Source organism: Euprymna scolopes, chromosome 15 (genome assembly GCF_053919585.1).
Source record: "Euprymna scolopes isolate OS-2025 chromosome 15, ASM5391958v1, whole genome shotgun sequence".
Lineage (NCBI taxonomy): Eukaryota > Metazoa > Mollusca > Cephalopoda > Sepiida > Sepiolidae > Euprymna > Euprymna scolopes.
The window spans coordinates 71,345,942-71,366,397 of record NC_136496.1 but is presented as its reverse complement, the minus strand read 5'-3'; the positions used below and the strand labels follow the sequence as shown (position 1 = coordinate 71,366,397).

The window sequence follows — 20,456 nt, the reverse complement described above, 5'->3', positions numbered from 1 at the left end:
CGGCGGTGCCCCTGTGTTTGAAAAATCCCAAAAAATTTTGAAAGAGGGGGGGGGGGATCTTGGACTGGAATCATTCAGGCGAAAGAACCCCCCCTCACCCCCCAAAAAAGAAAAAAAAAACAACAAAAAAACGTGATGAATTAACTAAAAAGTGAATTAGGTCAAATATCAATTCCGCAGTGAAGTTTGTTTTGGTTTAGTTTCAGTAGTCACATCACACTCAAATTATAAATGGATGTTTTTATTTTCTCGAATTCTAAATGAATTTATTTGCTTTAATTTTAATTTAAGTGTAATGCAAGTGAAATCACGATATCGTTTCGTTGTAATGTTTGTGTAAAAATAAATGTTGAGTTGAAAGTACTAATAAATAAAGGTCATAGTTAGATTTCACGGTTAGAGTCGTTAAAACCATAAGTAAAATCCGGTTAGTCTCGCAGATTGCGTCCTACACTAACGAAAAAAAAAGCAAAAGGAAAACAATAAAAGTAATCGCGTTTTTTTTTTTTTTTTTTTTCTTATTTCTATTTTATTATGGAAAAAACAGAAAGCATAAATCGGGGAAAAAAGATAAAAAAAAAAAACAAACAAAAAAACGGCATAATTAACCTAGTACAATTCCAAACCGGTGTGTTTCCTCATACTGTTCCGCTGCGGTGTAAATGGGGAGAGGGAAAAGGAGGAATCTAATAGACAGAAAAGATGTTGCAACTTCCATTGAATCTAAGCGATTTTGGCAGTGGACTCACACCAGAAAAAATATAGGAATGTACCATTGTCGAGGAACTGTAGAGATAATAGGCCTATAGCAAATCTCAGATAATGAGCTACAGTCTGTACGGATTACATTTGCATGTAATTTTCATGATTTTTAATCCTATTAAGGTCAAAGTCGGGGGGGGAAAAATGAGTTCATTTTATTTATATAGAGATATATATACTAGCAGGGAGACCCGGCATTGCCTGGGATTGAATGATGATCAACGAATATTTCACACTCCTATTTTTATTGTCAGCGAAATTTGTGAAATCGCCCGGGGGGGGGGGGGGACTTCACATGCCTCCATGCAGTAACTTAGTCCAAAATATGTTATTCTACATTGCACTCTAGAGAACCTGTTTCTTTTATAAAATTATTTTCTATAAACTTCTTTCCATTAAATGAAAAAAAAAAAAAACATTAAGAAATTTACGTGCGGAGTTTGAACCTACAAACCACATCATGCAAAAAAAAACAAAAAAACACGCTATCAACTTTCCCACAGTAGAATTTTCACGGCCCATTGTTCTATCATTGTCACTTAGTGACGACATGGGAAAAATGGCTTTACCGATGATAGATAAATTAAAATAACGATTTCGATTATCGGTAATTATCGGGGGGTATTCTGAGACAAAACTTAACTAAGATCACTCCCAGACTTATACACGAAAGTTCTGTAAATTTTAAAGAAAATTTGTTCAGCCATTTTGGAGTCTATAAGGAACGAACTAACACACAGACAAAGTTGCATTTATATATATATATATATATATATATATATATATATATATATATATATATATATATATATATCATAATCCTGAAGCAAATAAGAGCACAGATTAATGATGAATCCTGTGGTATTGAGACTTACAGATATTTTTTAGAAATAAGACGGAATAGCTCAATATACTTGATAGAGCAAAATCTCTGAGGAAATGAGCCTACATCGAAAATCTATAGCTTAAGGAAAAAAATGTATTCTTTGTTCAAACAATAAATTTCTGTTCTGAAAAATTATATATTTCTGAATGAAATTTAAATAAAAAAACTATATATATATATATAGTTTTTTTATTTAAATTTCATTCAGAAAAATAAGTGCCAACGTGGTAAGAATCCAAAATCTTTATATATATATATATATATATATATATATATATATATATATATATGATTTTGGATTCTTACCACATTGGCACTATTAAGGACTAAGGAAAAACTGCTATTACATTAAGTTGATAGAATGACGGACGAAATGATCTTTGGGGTCGAATCTTGAAAAAGTGCTTCGCACCAAACCACAGCTTGAATGTAAGGGCACCTAGCTTATTTTAATTTCTAAGCTATGTAGAAGACAAATAGTTATTTATCTTATTTATATCATTATTACCATGTTACTCTAATTTGAACAATATTTTTTTTTTTTTTTACCTTATCTTAAAAGCTTACTTTATGGAGACAGATTTAGCTAGGATTTATTAGGATTTGATATTTCGGCATTGTAGTTTGTAAAGAGCCAAAAATACTAAACTCATCTATCCTATGGAAAGATGAATTTCGCAGCTGCCACAATACCATTTGTTGAGAATCAGATGATTATTGTTGGCATTCATTTCCCTGATATCTTTTTAGTTAGAATTCTTTAGACACCGGGTACTTACAGACGGGACCATGTGAAGATTTCCAACATCCCTGAGTGAAAGTGTTTCTGTGGAATGAAAAGGGATTTGAACTTAACTATTGGGGGAAAGAGGTGGGGTGAGGGGGTTAAGCTTGAAAGATGCAAGAATGTGATTGGTCAAGATGACATGTTTAGTTGGAGAGAAAGAGAGTTTGAATAGAGAATCAATTGGTGAGATGCTGACAGACACAATCTTTCACAAAAAACACCCGTCTAGCTGAATCCACTGTCAAAAATTTTCCCCACTCTTTATCTGTGCCTAAATCAAAATGTAGATTCCATGAACAAAGCTTCTTTCTTAGAACTGCACGCCTGTGGAACTCTGTTCCGTCTGCCTGCTTCCCACCTGACTACAACCTGGATGTCTTCAAGTCCAACGTAAACAAATTCCTAATGAACCGCCCCCTTAAGTAAACACTTCATTAAATCTTCACACTAACATACTGTACTTGCAATAACCCTTATTCCTGAGTGGCTTCCGGGCCTTGATAAGTGGTGACCACTGTGTAAAAGAAAGAAAAAAAGAAGACAAGTGGTCATATGGGACATTTCTTTTGCACAAGCGTTTGGAAATAGGAATAAAAACTATTTTCTAGTATACGCCTTTAAAAAATATTATTTTCAATCCTATTTACTTTGTTTCTCTAATTACCGGAATCTGTCCCCTTTCATATGCAACATTTGAAGCATGTGATAATACAAGTTTCACACTTTTCATGCAGTTCTTTGTATTTTTGTTGTATTCTGCAAAATCTTTTAAGCAGTAATGCCCACCGATCATAAAACACTTTGGATATTTTAACTGGAAATGTTTTCTCAATCATTAAATCATTTCTCTCCGATAGGCTCATAAGAGTAGTGGTAGATGGACAAAAATCGGAGGCCTGCAATATAAATGCTGGAGTCCCTCAGGGGTCAATCCTGGGCCCAACTCTCTTCCTGATCTACATCAATGACCTCCCTAAACACATACTTAAATCATTCGTTGACATCTATGCTGATGACACGACCATCTACGGCAACACATCAAAAGCTGTAAATGACAAAACTCTCTCTGATTCTCTCTCCTCTGATCTCGAGCGGGTGGTTCAGTGGGGGAAGATGTGGCTGGTTACCTTTAATGCATCCAAAACCAAACTCCTATCCTTACATCATCAACGCTCTGATCCCCAGCTGGCATCAATTGTGATAGATGGCTCTCGTCTGGGTGAGGCCCCGTGTTTTGACAAGCTTCTGGGTTTCACCTTTACTCCTAATCTGAAATGGAACGCGTACATCAAGTCTGTTGCCAAGGTCGCTGGAAAGATGGTGGGATCCTTCTACCGCTCCAGAGGATATCTCACTACTGATGCAATTCTCTATCTATATAAAAGCCAAGTACGTCCAAGGATGGAATACTGTTGCCATATCTGGGCAGGAGCTGCTAAAAAAAGCCTATCCTGCCTTGACAGAGTACAAAATAGACTTTGTGGCTTAGTGGGGGATGCTCTTTTCTCTACCCTGCAACCTCTCTCCCACAGAAGAGACGTTGCGAGCCTCTCCTTGTTTTATCGTTATTTCCATGACAGGTGCTCGTCTGAACTCTAATCTCTGGTCCCCCCTCGCCAATCTTTCACGAAAAACACCCGTCTAGCTGAATCCACTGTGAAAAATTTCCCCCACTCTATATCTGTGCCTAAATCAAAACGTGGATTCCATGAACAAAGCTTCTTTCTTAGAACTGCACGCCTGTGGAACTCTGCTCCGTCTGCCTGCTTTCCTCCGGACTACAACTTGGATGTCTTCAAGTCCAATGTTAACAAATTCCTAATGAACCGCCCCCTTAATTAAACACTTCATCAAATCTCCACACTAACGTAATGTACTTGCAATAACTCTTATCCCTGAGTGGCTTCCGGGCCTTGATAAGTGGTGATCACTGTGTAAAAAAAAAAAAAAAAAAAAAAAAAAAAGATTTCAAAGTAGCTCTACTAAAATAGTAATATTTTAAAAATCAAAGTCTCCAAAAATACCACCATTTTGTTTGGAAATGAATATCCTTTCAAATGCTTTAATGAATAATAATCTACAAGATATATTGAAAGAGTTTTTAGGAAAAAAATGATAAAAATGTTAACGCTATGAAATGCCTATTTTATAGCAGCTTTTTCTTTTTTGACTTCCGCAATGTTTAGAAGCTTCGTACAACTCCCCTATGTCGAATTTTGTCAGGAAAACAATCAGAAAAAACAAAACATCAATCTTATTTATTGTCAAGATATAAAATAAACTGGTCCATTGTTTTTTTTGTTGTTGTTGTCTTAAGAATAAAACTTTAACATGACATTTCAAAAACTTTTTCTAATTATTTTACATACCCCAAGTAATCAGTAAATTGTTTTTATTATTTTTATGCGTTAAAATTATAATTCTGTGTTGATTTTTCTTTCGGTACGAAATGTTTTTAAATAGCCCCTCCTCCTTCCCAATTGTAACCCATTTTCAGCAAAAGTAAACTATTTAACTTGTAGTACTAATAATAAACACTGTTACATAAGCTAGAAAAGTCTACAAATGATATTGGTCTCCACATTAATGCGGATAAGACAAAGTTTATGACTTTCAAGAAATAGCAACAATCAATCTACCAAAAGGAATTAAAATGTGATACAACATGGTGAGAATCCGAAAATTTGGAAGAGAAGCTGCAGGTACCTTTATATTTTACCATTACGCCTACTTGTATTTTAATAAATTTCTTCTGATGAGTTAAGGGCAAAATAGATTCACTAATTGATATAATTATTAAGTGATTGATTTTGCGCTACGAAACAGACACTGTCAAGAACTGTAAGGATCAATTTATGTGAAGGAATAAAATATAAAAATTGTCAACATCATGGATTTTGGAATATAAATTTTTGTCATTTATTATATATATATATATATATTTGTTATTGTTGTTTTTTCAAGCGATACATACGGTTAATATTGGCTCCGCCTCGGAGCTCATTTTTTTAATTTACTTAGAAAGTCGCCCTTTTTAATTTGGACGTATATAACATTTTTATTTATTTATTATTTTTAAAACAGTAATCTACGTACACGTGTGTTTCAAGGTCATTACCTCTCGTCAGCGTAGTTCAACTGTTTCTAGGGATCGAACCTCAGACCATGTTTACCACTGTCCGGTGCCTTAACCGTTAGGCCATAATCCCTAGATTAATTATACTGTTTATTTTTATCGCTTATAAATTTAGATTTTTGTTATTGTTGTTTTTTAATATATATATATATATATATATATATATTAAACAAAGTAAGGGATAGACTGATGGCACAAGAAATGTGAAGTTTTTTTTGTTTTTTTTATATGATCCTTATTATATTGCCATGTTATCATAATGATTACTATATTGACCAACTTCTACTGTAAACTCTTTAACCCTTATCCTTGAGTGGCCTCTGGGCCTTGATAATGTGGTGATGCCTTTGTAAAAAAAAAAAAAAAAAAAAAAAAAGTTCTAATTGCATCAATTGAGTGTCATTTTAAGACCTCTTGTCTGTTGTCATTATCCATGATGGTGTGTAACATTGTGATGTCATCATTATCAAGCAGAAATCAACCAGACAGATGTCTGGTAGTCAGGTCACAATTACCAAACTGCAGTGGATACCAACACGTCAGTTGCAACAACATTACAACCATTCATTCTTATCTAGAATTAAGGAATGAGAGTGATTGGTGCAAGTTCAAAGTTCAACCTAATTTAAAAAAAAAAAAAAAAAAAAAAAGAAAACACAGAAAAAATTTTTTGATATATTTACCCATCACTGAATGAAAATGTTATATTTCAAAAAATCATGTAAATTAATCAAGTAATCTTTTTATATAAAAAATCTTTTTACAATTTCTAGTGATTTTGATAGTAAATTGTAGCCATTACAAGGCTGATTTTCATCTCAGTAGTTCGAATTGAGTTGTCTCCCCCTAATTTATTAAATATGACAGATCAAAATGGTCTTGCTTCATCATAAAATTTGATCTTATTAGTTTAAAAACAAAAACTACTTGATCAATTTATATGATTCTTGGAATATGACAGTTTTTGTTCCATGACGAGTATGTACATCATAAAGATTTTTCTCTCTCTATATATATATATTTTTAATTAGGTTGAATTCTGGATTTGCACCTAACCATTATATTATGTGTATTATTTGGGTTATTTAGACTATTTTTTTTCATCTTTAGTGTTTTTCTCAATGTTTTGGCTAATATAACTTCTGACCTGTCTCAGGTGTACCTTAACGAACTCGGGGGATCTTTCTGTTGAACTCTGGAATCTATACAGAATTTCAAACGGAACCCTTTATTTAATCTACGAGAGTAGCATGCTCTTGTTCTCTCAGCCATAATTATACAAAATATCAATCATCATCACAAAAAATTCAGAAATGTATGTTTAACGACACATTTGTTAAAGTCACTCAAAATTTTCCATCTGAAAATCTCCAAGTTTTGAACATTCTTTCATAATTGAATCAAAATTAATTCATGTCACTTTGAATTGCCCCCCCCCACCTTCCTCTAAAATTCTCAATCTGCAGTTCAACCATATTTAGTACAAATAATGCTTAACTTGTCTACAAGGTTTCAGTCATAAATGTCCAACAGTCTTTGTTTTATCATTGTTCATTTTTAGTCATGATCGATATTGAACGCAGTCTCGTGTTTAAGAAGTTTTGGACAACATTGGGCAGGAATGAACAGTGGTTTTAGGTGGATAGGGGCAACTCTCCACACTTCAAATAAGAGCTGGAGCACTTCAGTGATCATCTCATCAGTAGGAGATTTTTTAGCTTAAATGGGTTTCACATTCACCGGATCTTAACCTCCAATATTATCTGTGGGGTTATCTTAAAGATAATTTCTCTCAAAACCATTCAGATCATTCCTGAACTAAAGAAAACTACTGCAGCCAAAATCAAGGCAGTACCGATAGGCATGGTGTTTTTTATCGGTGGGTAGGAGGTCACACTGCATAATGATTTTTTTTTTCTCTAAATAACAGAAGAATTAGGTTGAAAATCTTGTCAGATTTATTTACTTCTGTATATTTATTTATTTTTTTTTAATTCTAGATTTTCAGCCTCGACCAATTAGGAATCTCAGACGAACCAAATTTGAGTCTAGTTTCGGCTGGTGGTGATGAAACACCAACAGTTAAAAGAGGAAACCAAGCTGAGAAAGTACCAATGCTGGCTGATTCTGGTAAGATAAAATATAAATTTTTGTATTGGAAATTTTTATTCACATATATCTACGATCTTCACCCACTTGCTATTGATTTGCTAATGAATCCCTATTTACTGCATGAAATCATTGAAACGAAAGTCTCCAAGTCATTCAGAAAGTTTGTTAATTTTGGAAGGTATAATTACATTTCAGATAATAAGTAAAATAATGTGCTTCTCGTTTTATGTTTAATTTGTTGTACCCTCTCGGCGTTTCCCAAGAATGTTCTGAAGTCATTTCAGTTTTTAATTTTTATTTGTTTACAACACATTTTTAAACTTAAGGGAGACATCTCTTATCATATTCTATTTATAATGAGTTATCCTTCATTTCTGAGTTTTATTTTAAGGTGATTATTTAAAAATATTTCAGATTTGTAGTCATCTGGGCCAGACTGAGTAATTTGTAAAATAAATTGTAATTAAGTACGTTATTTTTAGGGCTGTGACAACAGAATATTCTTTTCATTCTTTTGACTCTCAAGTAGATATCCGTTACTGTAAGACACAGTCAATCAACTGAGAACCACATCAGTCTATATAAAAACATATAAGATATTAACGGATATATACTCAAGAATCAAAACAATGAAAAGAATATGCTGTTGTCACAGCCATAGTTATTATATTGTCAATAACATGGTACAACAATACCAAGTGAAATTGGCTAATCAAAAGCTAAGTTTGATTTGCCATCTTAAATGCTATTTCAGCCTGACTTTGCAATTTGGCAAGAATTGATCAAACTTGGCTTTTGATTTGCCATCTTAAATGCTATTTCAGCCTGACTTTGAAATTTGGCAAGAATTAGAATGGAGATGCCAAAAATAATACGTTTCTGAATTTTCTAAATAAGGATTGATTATTCATATTATTCGGTTTCTTCAAACTACTGTTCTCATCTTGACTTTTATTTTCACAATGTTTCGGTTGATGTAACCTTTAACATTCCCACTGCTACCTGAAACCTAGATTCGATGATCTGATCATCACTTTCCATGTCTGGGATAGCATAAAAAACCTTAACACCTCCAAAGCATGTGGGCCTGATCTTATTCTTGCTATAGTACTAAAGAAATACTCTTTAAAATTTTCTACAAATACTTTGTTTATCTAAAAGCTAGAAAATTGCCTCAAGAAATCTGGTAAAGGAACTGACAAGCAAAATTATCGCCCCATCAGTCTCCTCCAACTTTGCTAAAATCTTTGAATCGTTAATCAATCTACTGATAGTTCACCAATGCTAAACTTTCTGACCAACAGTATTGATTTGGGCAAGCTCGGTCTACTGTGGCTGTCTGACCAATCATCTGTAAACACATCATCCACTAGATAAGACTGGTGAAATCTTTAATAAAGTCTAACATGAAGGTCTTCTCATGACAATTCGTATGCTAAATCCAAACAAGACATTAATGCAAATATGGTGGAAAGACTGTCATAGGAAGTTGTTCACCAACACACACAAAAGAGAGTTATGAGGTTGTAATCAAGGTGTTGTATATGACATGAACAAAAGAGTCTGATATATAGATTTAGAGTTAGTTTTAGGATTGGTAAGGAGTTTTACAATGGTTGGGTAAGTTTGCGACAGTCAATGAATTTTTGTAGTGGATAGAGTACTTGGTAAAAGTTGTAAAAATTACGCCATTCGGAAATCTTAAGGTAAAATCCTAGGTGCCGTCAACACCCAAAATACAATTACGAATTACTTAGGACTTATACCCAGTCATGGCTGATTGAACGATAGCATGCTACCCCCATAGATTAAATAAAGGGTCCTGTTCAAAATTCCATGCAGATTCCAGAGTTTGACAGAAAGATTCCCAAGTTCAATAAGATACACCTGAAGAAGGTAGTAAGTTACATCGACCGAAATGTTGTTAAAATAACATTAAAGATGAGAACAGTAGTTTGAATAATTCGAATAATACGAATAATACCTCCTCATCTCAAACTTGTGAACCGTTAATTTTGAAAATTCAGTTCTCAGTATAGGCAATATTAAGAATACCATTATATATTATATAAGAATTACTTAAGGCTTCTACTTGGTGATGGCTGATGTAATCTACTTTTGTAGATTAAATAAAGTGTTCTGTTCAGAATTCCATACAGATTCTTAAGCTTGACTTGAACATTCCAAGAGTAGAACAGTTGTCCAAATTATCAATTTTCGTCTCCAAACTTGTGTAACACTTTGAGATGATTATTTTCTATATTTTATTTCTTTCAGGTTTATCAAGTACAGACCATGCCACAAGAATTGCCGATAATGTCGTAGAAAATAAGGAATTGCTGACAAGTCATCAAAAACTGGATATTGACAGCCAACACAGAATGAGACCAGAGCAAATAATATCCAATTCCGTAGCAGAATGGAAACTGAAATACAGAATGTCAACACAAACCAAAAAATAATTTCAAATTTGAGAAGAATGTTGTAGTTTGTTTGCTGTATTGTGTGTTGTATGAAAGGAGTTGTGTTTGAAGGCTATGATAATACAGTTTGTGGGAAACACTGTGGACACTAGTTAGTGTATAAAGTTTCAAATTTATTTTTTTATTTTTTTTAACTAATTTATTAGATATTGATTTCTAACCCTAAACGTGACACTGATTTAGATATTTCTATGTTTTTAACAATTTTTGTAAATATAATATTCAGTCCTCAAAGAATGTAAAAATTCAGATTTAAAAAAAAAAAAGTTTAAAGATCAGATTTATTTGTAAATATAATTATGTATAGTAATTTGCTTTTTATATGAAAACTGGACACTTTTGGGTGCTTTTAATTTTAAATTCAGATGAGACATAAAGGACGTTAGTGTATATGTGGTAATATTGATGTCCCAACTCCTCAAGTGTTAGGAAGTAGAAAAAAAGAGCAAAACATAAAAAAAAGAGGGATCAAGACAAGATTAAGGACCTCAATCAACTGAGAAAAACAAAAGGACAGATTTCGATCGACACTGGTTTAATCTTGACTTTCGCACATGTACATGATCTCTGTAAATAAATATAACGTTTGGATTTTCTTGACCAAGTTTTTTTTTTATGTAATGTGTTTTTTTTATATGCATTCACAAAACGTTTTTTTTTTATATGTATTCGCAAAACTTTTTAATAAAACTATTTAAACCAAATACAAGATAAGTTTTTAATGTAAGGAACAAAACATTTTTAAATGAAATAATTTAAATAATTAAATTTTTTTTTTTTTAATAATAAAAATATCAATCCAGAATGCTTCATTTTGGGGAATTTGTTCTTCTTAAAATTTCTAAAATAAGATGCCATCCATTAAAAAGATTGGTTTAAATAGTTTTATAAAATTTTTTGGTCATAGGGCAATAAAACTTTTAAAAGTTGATTTTTAGGGTATTCGGCTCTGTTTTGAACGAATATCACATTTAAAATTGTTAACAAATAATTTTTATGATATTAAGGCTTTTATTATTCATTGTATTCCCTATTGTTTTCACTGGTTGCCATGTTTGTTTTTTGCAGGTGCGTCAACGTAGATGTGGACCTTAGTGCTTGGAGGGCTATTTTCCATGATGGTGTAACACACACACACAGTCCAACCAATATATACACAATATGTTAGTCTTTCGTTTCTCTCAAGTTTGTGTTTTAAGTTGTTTTATTTTTTATACTTTTGAGCCATTGCAGACCCTTAGCAAGCGTCAATGTGAGAGACGACAATGACATGGCCAAAAAAAATTAAAGAGAAGAAGACTATGTAAACAGCATTGGGGTCAGCATTTGTTTTCAAACGGGGAAGTGCATGGTCTCACATATACACATAGACCTTTATTTTGATTTGACCACTCAGCCTACAAATGGGACGCCACGCCAATATTATGCACTTTAAAACCTTTTCAAAGTAAATTCTGTACATAGACATCTTGAAACATATATACATACCTAACTTTATATAAAGAGAGTAAGTCCAGAGTCCAACCTAATTAATAATGAAAAAAAGAAAATGTAGAACAATCTTTGATTTACGTACCCATACATAGCGGTTTATGATTAATCGACTTTTCTTCAACTCTTCTTCTTTCCACTTTAGTTTCTATCTAGCACTGTTACCTCAACATGGGAAAGATCCTTCAAACTCTGAATCCTCCTTCCACCTGTGGCTTCTGCTTTTTTCTCTGAGTCATCTGACTGTCCTTATGACAAATTATTCAGAAAATAGCTTTGATAACTAATTAATTTTAGGTTTTGAATTTTAATTGTCTTTTGCTTGTTCAGTAAGGTATATTAAGTAGATGAGAGAGGGAGAGCGAGAGAGAAAGAGAGGGAAAGGGTTAGTGTAGATGTCATGTTTTGACAAGTACAGGGTTCATTTAAAATTTTTGTAGTCGCTATACGTCAACTTGTCCATTTCAGTGTACAATTGGTTGTTTTTTTTATAATACATGCGTTAACGCACGTGCAAATACGCATACATACATATACATATATATGTACATTTCTACACATTCATATACAGACACATACGCACACACACATATATAAACAATGTATATGCAGACATACACTCACACACACACATATACTCAGACACACACACACATATATATATATATATATATATATATATATATATATATATATATATATATATATATATATATATATATACATACACACACACCTACCTATATGTGGAGATATAGATCTCCAGTAAGAAGTAGATGTGCATATACATACACACACATCTATCCCTATACACATATATACAATTACATAAATATAGATATTAATAAAATATAAACATACAGACATATAGACATATACACACATATAGTAAAAAAAATAATTAAATATATATATATATATATATATATATATATGCATACACAGACATGTATATATTTTTATACCAAGTAAACAAGGTAAAGTCAGGATAAATAAATAATAATAATAAATAAATAAGTAAATAAACGGGTGCAGTTAATAATGCGAGATTAAGTAGACTCATCTATATCTAGATATAGTATACTCTCATATATATGGGGTGGGCCCCTAACATGGTGCTTTGGGCAGTGGTTATGTTTAACTTTATTTTCAGTGTTAAATGCATCGCTGATACAAGCACATACACACATATATGCATATAAACTCAGATACAGCTGCATCCATATACATACGTTCAGCCATGCATACCCGTAGATACACACACATATAGACATTAACAGCTAGATGTATGCAAACACATACATGTGCACACAGATATAGATATACAAATATCCACCTGAACTGAAATATTGTCAATACCTGTCTCCCTCTCCCCTTATTATCTCCTACCTCACCCCCCTTCTTTTTCTTTCGTATTTCTTCTAAAACACTTCTTCCTAATACTAACCACTTCTGTAAGGTCTGACGAGGCTGTTGGATCGTAAACATGGTCCAACATCTGAAACATATGTAACCAAACTGATAAAACGGTAATAAAAAAAATAAATAAATAAAACACATATTAGCTCTGCAATAGTATTGAGCACTCTCTTCAGGTTTTTACTAATTACCAGTTTTACCAAATATATATATATATATATATATAATTATTTACTATAATGATTAAATACCTAGACACTAGTGTTTCATCCTTTCGGGAATCTTCAGTGCAATGTGTCATGATAAACACCAGTTGATAGATTCGAACCCAGCGACAGAAGCCATCTCTGGCTTGATTAGCAAGGACTGTATCCATTCGGCTACCGTTAACCACATGAAATAACGTTGAAATTTAAACATTTTATTTTTAAATGTTTTTTATGTCAGTCATTGTGATCTAATCATTATATGATGATCTATGCATAAGAGCTAAATTGACTGACTTAATTCAACTGAAAGTGCTCAACAATAAGAAACAACAACTAATAAAGATTAGAATAATAGTCCGCAATAAATAAATTAATATAAATAATACTCATCTCAATAATGAATTCCAATTAAATAATATATATACCATTCGGTATGGACCCGACCATGGAAGCTCAGATAATAAATAAATGTGGATTTATAAGACCAAAAAGTCCAACCTTGATCGCCCTCCAGGGTCCGTGGCGCAGTTGATAGAGACGTTGAATCTCTACGGTTCCAGATGAGCATTGTCTGAAGATAGCGGTTTCAATCTTGGCCAAAACGTGTTGAGATGACAACAACTACGGATGGCAGTAATTGCTGAGAATGCAGTTAGGAGATTCGAAGTTCCTATCCGTCTCCGTTACCACCTGTACGAAGGCCAGAGGGATAGTTGGCTGAAACGTCGTGAAACAACAACTAATAAAGATGAGAATAATAGTCCACAATAAAATAAATTAATATAAATAATACTCATCTCAATAATGAATTCCAATTAAAAATTAATATAGATGAGAAACGAGTTTCTTAAAGGGGCTGACATAATTATTTACTATGATAATAATTAAATACCTACAGACACTAGTGTTTCATCCTTTCGGGAATCTTCAGTGGAGGGTATCATGATTAACACCAATATATATATATATATAACAAAAGTCTATATTACAAATTTCAAGATGTTGACCATCTTACCATTTATTTCTTTAAGTATGTTGAAATGTTCAATTCTTGACAACACCTGTTTTGTAGTACAGAATCATTAATGTAATTATGTCAGTTTTGGAATTTATTGAAATAATTACATGAATGATTTTGCACTACAAAACAGGTGTTGTCAAGAATTGAGCATTTCAACGTACTTAAAGAAATAAACGGTAAGATGGTCAACATCTTGAAATTTGGAATATAGACTTTTGTCATTTATTTGTTATATGTAGTTACATTGAGCTTCATAAATTAAAGGATTGGCATAAGTAAAAGGTGAAATATAATTGAATAAACATAAATCTAATATATAAAAGGCTATATGTCTGTCTCCATGTTTTCAAACTTTATCTCCTCCCAAACTAAAAGTTGCGGAACGGCGCTGGGGGCTTCAAATGATTGGATTTTTTTCATGGGTTGTTCTTTTATAGGTCTTTCACTGGTTGAAATTGTTTTTAACTAGCAATGGCTGCCCGGCGTTGCCCAGGTGTTTGAAGGTGTATGCTGAGAAAAAAAAAAAAAAAAAAAAAAAAAAAAAAGGTAATTTTTTTTAACTTTGACCCCTATTATGACCCCTTAATATTTATTGTTTTAGGCTCAGATCAAGTTATTAAGTTAGATCCATGTCCAAGGAACCACTATCTAAAATGTCAAGTGTGTAGACCCAAAATTGTCGGAGGAGTTTAGTAGAGTTCTCAACAATCAAATCATTGAACTTTGACCCCTTAACAGTGAAATTTCTGGCCGAAACCCGATCACATAGATTTTCCCAAATCTCAGTACCCTGTATATCAAATTTCGAGTCTGTAGACTAAAAATTGACAGAGTTATTGCCTAGGGAAATGTACACAGACACACACACAGACACGTTCACTTTTATAGATTGCATGTGGCATTGGTACAATGGTAACGTCACCCGCTTTGAATGCTACAATTTCGGTTTCGATTCTAGCTGATAGCACCTAAAATTTTTTTTTACTTTCGAAATCAAGACTATAATATCTGGACAAATTAAGATATCATATTTAAGTATATTTCCCCCCCCCCCGCTAGTGTATGAAAAAACAATTCTAAAATTATTTATATATTCATCAATGTTTCATCTTTATTTAAAGTCCTCCTCAATATACATTTGAAGAAATAAATACAAAATTTTAAAATATTTGGTGTGTAGCAATATGAAAATTTTTTTTCCGAACAAGATAGTCAACAGAATTTTAAAAAATGTGATTAACTGTTAGAATTCAAAATGTGTAATGTGTTCATAGAATTGAATGAATTTTTTTTTATTATGGATGTTATGTAAAGTCTTTTTTTTTTTTGGTGGTGGTAATGGTGTGGGGGGGGGGGTAAATTACAAAATTCTGTTAAGTTTACTGATTAAACGAAATAAATGGTAGAAGCCATTATGCTGTTCATGTTAAGTTTTTGATGAGTGCTGATTAAGAAGTATTGGTGCATGTTAAGAGATAGTCAACAAATCGATTTTTCAAATATATTGTTTTAAGCAAAAAAATGTAACGTACTTAATTGGCATGTCGAAAATAGTAATATATCCAAAAATTACGAAAATTCATTGAGTAAAACAACTGCTATTGTGTTTTTAGTAAAAAAAAAAAAAGTCGCTGTAGACAATAAATATTGCAGTCATGAACAAATAATCTAAAATATTCGTTTGAGAGTTATCTCCCCTGCTGTAGACGCCTACTGTCTACTTTATAACATCTAAGAAACTGCAATTTTACCCAATTTTTTTTGTAAAAATTACTTTTCACTATAAATAACCTTTTACTTGATTTTTCGTAATTTTGGATATATTACTATTTCCGCATGACAATTAAATAGATAATGTTTTTGGTTAAAAAATTTTTTAAAAATGGATCTGTCGACTGTATCTTAACAAACACCAAAATTTAATGAATCTAGCATATTTAAAGAATGATTATGCAATGCATGACAGAATAGTGCATTTAGAGAATTATTACTTTTTATGTTCACCAAGCCTTTTTTTTAGTTCCCATTAAATTTCACCAATGTATATCTGATGACAATTATTGTTAGTTATGTAACACTAGTGTCATCTTGTGTTTCAAATAAGCAGTTAAACTATTCAACAGAAACTGAAACTTGGAAACAAACCATTAATCGACATCAAATGCTTACTAATAGGATTTGAATAAAACGATTTTTTGTAGTTCGCAGCTGAGAAATATGTTATCGGAATAACCACACCATCATCTGGAGGAACCAGTTTGCAGTTTCGAATTCTATTCCTCAACTGCTTTTCAGAAGGAGGTGGTTATGTAGTACTGTCCATAAATGCGATCGAGTCACATCCAATTTTTAGCCACCATCAACAAAAACTGATTTTGATTGCATCGTGATGGTATACTAACTGGTATCATGACATTACTCTGTCTCTCGTCAATACATTTTTTTTTTATCTCCTTTCACCATCAAAAATTCACCTCTCCTTCCAGTTTGTATCACCACTCATCAGCCCTATCACATAAGATGCTTTCTCTTGTTTCCTGAAGATTTAAAAAGAAAAGAAGAAAAATCTTCCAGATTTACACTTAACTTCCAGTTTATTTTGCATCTATTTTTGTAATCGTTAGATGATGACTGATTACCTTTTGTACCTGTTTTGTGGAATTCCATCTGTTTTGTTTAATCGTGTTTGTGTCAAATTCTCCATCGTGAAATTGCCTTATTTTTACTTGATTTATTTTACCAATCATTAAAAGCACCCAACTCTGAAAGCGGTTAGCAACGTCATAAGAAATGTCCAAAAAAAAAAAAAAAAAAAAAAATAGTCAGTGACCAATATTTGAAGTGCACATCAAATTGCTTAACAGACGTAATGTGATACTATCGACCCACCCCACTCCCTGCTAAGTGTTAGGAAGAAGCAAAAAAGAGGAAATGAGTTGATCAGCAGAATAAAAATTATAGATTAAGCTTAGTAGAAAAGATGATGGAGAGGAAATTGTTCACTGATGCACACAAAGGAAGCTAAAATAGGATTGTTAATCAAGGTATGGTAGTGATTGGGACAAAAGGACCAGATAATGAAGGTCAATATATTTAGAGTTACTTTACGGACAGTTTCAGTTTTTATAACAATTTATGATAGGGTCAGTTTACAGACTGTCTTGAGTTTACGACAGTTGAGGATAGTGTTCAGTTTGGGACATTTAGTGGGTTGAAGGTCCCCAAAGAGAGAGAGAGAGAGATCAGTAAGAGAAATAACAAAAAAATGCTGGGGGCAGACATGACAAGACAGCTAGCAATAGACAATGTGGGGGGGGGGGGGGTAGGTTTCTTTTTCTATGCTATGTGATGCACACAACTAAACAGATTTACATTAAGTACTTGTGTTTCTTCATAACACGATCAGGTGATCATTAGGTCACAGTAATTCCTGCTAGTTTTTCATTTCTTTTTTGAGACATGAAACATAAGATTCATACATGAATGTCTAATTCTATTTGAAAAAAATTTTGAGCCATGATTTTTGTTCAATGCTGAAAAAAATATAAACTAACAAAAAAAACAAAAGTAAGGTTATTTATTGAAAAGCATTTATCATTATTAATTTACATATTTTATTTTCACCATCGAATGGTGTGGTTATTTTTTAAAGTATGTTTTATGAAAAAAAATTTTTTTTTTGTTTTTGGTGGTGGGGGTGAGGGGTAGAAGTCTTTGCAATTGTTCAAATAAAAGATGAAAATAAAAGTACTTGTTGAGAAAAAAAAAAGATGCATTTCATTAAAAATCATCAAGATGATTTCTTGCAATATTACATAGTAACAAGCTTTCAAGTTTATTTTTATCAATCACATTTGATTTGCTAAATATCATTTTATTAATCTCAGTGTAAGTCTACAGAAAAATCTTTATGATGTATGTACCCGTCACAAAACTAAAATGTCATAGTCCAAAAATTACGTAAATTGATCAAGTATTTTTTTTATATAGAAAATATTTTCTTAAAAATGATTTTTAGCGATTTTAATAGTATATCGTATCCATTACAAGGCTGATTATCATCTCAGTAGTTCGAATCGAGTTGTCTTCCCCTTATTTATTAAAACAGATCAAGATATAAGGTCTCGCATTTTGATAAAATTTTATTTTCTTAATCTAAAAAAAAAAAAAACTACTTGATCAATTTATATGACTTTTGGAATATGATTTTTTTTGTTCCATGATGTACAAAGATTTTTCTGTTGTTTTTAATTAGGCTGAACTCTGGACTTGTACCTTACTCTTTATATAAAGTTAGGTATGCATGTGTGGACAGGATTCACTTTGAAAGAATTTTAAAGTGCATAATATAGGCATAGCATCCTATCTGTGGGCTGAGTGGTCAAATCAAAATGATGTCGGCCATGATATAATCTACCAAATAAGTGCCCAAAGAAGCCAGGATGAAAAACAAATTACCAATCAAAATAGGGTGCCAGTGTACGAAAGAGGTCCCAAATATCTGGCCTCAGAAAATTTAGATCATGTGATATTAGATGACTGGTGTAATACCAAATGAAGTGATATTGAATTAATAAATCAAAATTAACATGGATATAACTAGCATGAGACAGACTTGGGGAATGTATTACGATGTAAAAGCCTTTTTAAGAGGAAAAATATTCTTAGAAGCAAAATTCCTGTTATATTTGTTAAAGAGAAATGATGTGAAACGGTTTAAAAAGTGATACCCATTGTTGGAAATGTTGTTCAAATAAAGGGAGACACTTTTCCATAAAACATGGAAGTTTTTTTTAGACTTTCATACGACTATTTAATTTTTGGTTATATAAGACTACATATATGCAAGAAAAAAAAAAAAACAAAACAAGAAAAAAAACGCTGTTTTTTTTTCTTTGTTTTGTTAGTTTATTTTTTCTGAGTTCGACTTAGGATCAATAAAATCATAAAGTTATAAAAAAATAAAAGTAACTAATTAAAAAACAGGAAAAACAAAGAAGCTAGTGAATTGATGTTACAGTCAGCTAGTATCCCATGACCTAAATTTTCCAAGGCTAAAAAGAGACCATAACTTTGGAGCCCCTTTGATACATTACCACCTAAAATAGAAATAATTATAATTATGAGCAGACATATGATCCCTCCAGCCGCAGCTTTTTGCGAGCTATTAAGATAGAAATTTCAGAAAAGCTTAAGCTGAGTGAATTGTAAAGCAAACTAATTTTCGATTAAAAAAGAAAAAAAATCTTGAAATTCTTTCCAATAAATAGAAGTTTTCAACATATTTTCCTACCAATCTAAAAGAAAAAAAAAAAAAACTATTATTTTCTCACAAATCTAAGTACACCCGCCTCATCAAGGAGGAAATAATGCCTGGGAGGATTCTCTCTATATAAATAAGATTTGAATTAAGCATTAAAAGTAGCCTGAAGCTGAAAATGTACCATTTCATACTAAGGACAATAGCTAAGTTTAGTAAACAGTTTAATCTACACAGAACAAATCAAAAACCTTACGGCATGAGTCATTGTTGTTCTATTTTAATGGATGATATCATTCTTTTGTTGCTTAAGCGTTTATGTCGTAAATGTACTTCCTGGTGTCTTCAATCTGTTCAGTGGATGATGTCATCCAGTGTGCCCGGGGACAACCAAGCATCCATAGAGTTTTAGTTGTATGTAAGTTTCCCCATTCCTTGTCAGGATGTGTTGATAAGTCAGTTTATCACAGAACATTGTTTCATTTTACAACGTAACTGAGATCACATCCTGGACCATCACAGTTCTGATGGTTGAGATGGCTAACAAATCGTTTCCATTATCAAAGGGTAACCACTTGTGTGGACCAAAGAGCTAGGCCAAATCCTCGATGATTGTTGCTCAGTTTTTCATCGCTATGTTCACGCCACTCACTTATGCTTTTTTGGTTTTTAAAGTACAAAGCTACAGTAAAAAAAAAAATAGTATGTGTTCTAAATTATGACAAAGAAACTTCCAATGTTTTTAAAAACTAACTTATAAAACAAAATAATTTATTTTTGTCATTTTCTCACTTGAATTTGATCTTTGAATAAACCAACATTTCGCTCAAACTGATATTTTTATTGTAGCGGATCTTAAAACAACTGAAAGACTTTATGAACACCAGGTA

At 32.2% G+C, this 20,456-nt stretch overlaps 1 protein-coding gene across 1 annotated transcript in view; it reads left to right on the top strand.

The window, feature by feature from the left end:
• The window catches only part of LOC145293888 (uncharacterized), a 97,275-nt gene extending 86,505 nt beyond the window's left edge, over positions 1–10,770 (top strand). Inside the window, exons 17-18 of the mRNA XM_080140646.1 lie at positions 7,572–7,701; positions 9,961–10,770. Of these exons, the coding sequence (XP_079996772.1) occupies positions 7,572–7,701; positions 9,961–10,145 (315 nt within the window). The 3' untranslated portion in view covers positions 10,146–10,770. The remainder of the gene's footprint in view (positions 1–7,571; positions 7,702–9,960) is intronic.
• The last annotated feature ends 9,686 nt before the right edge of the window (positions 10,771–20,456 follow it).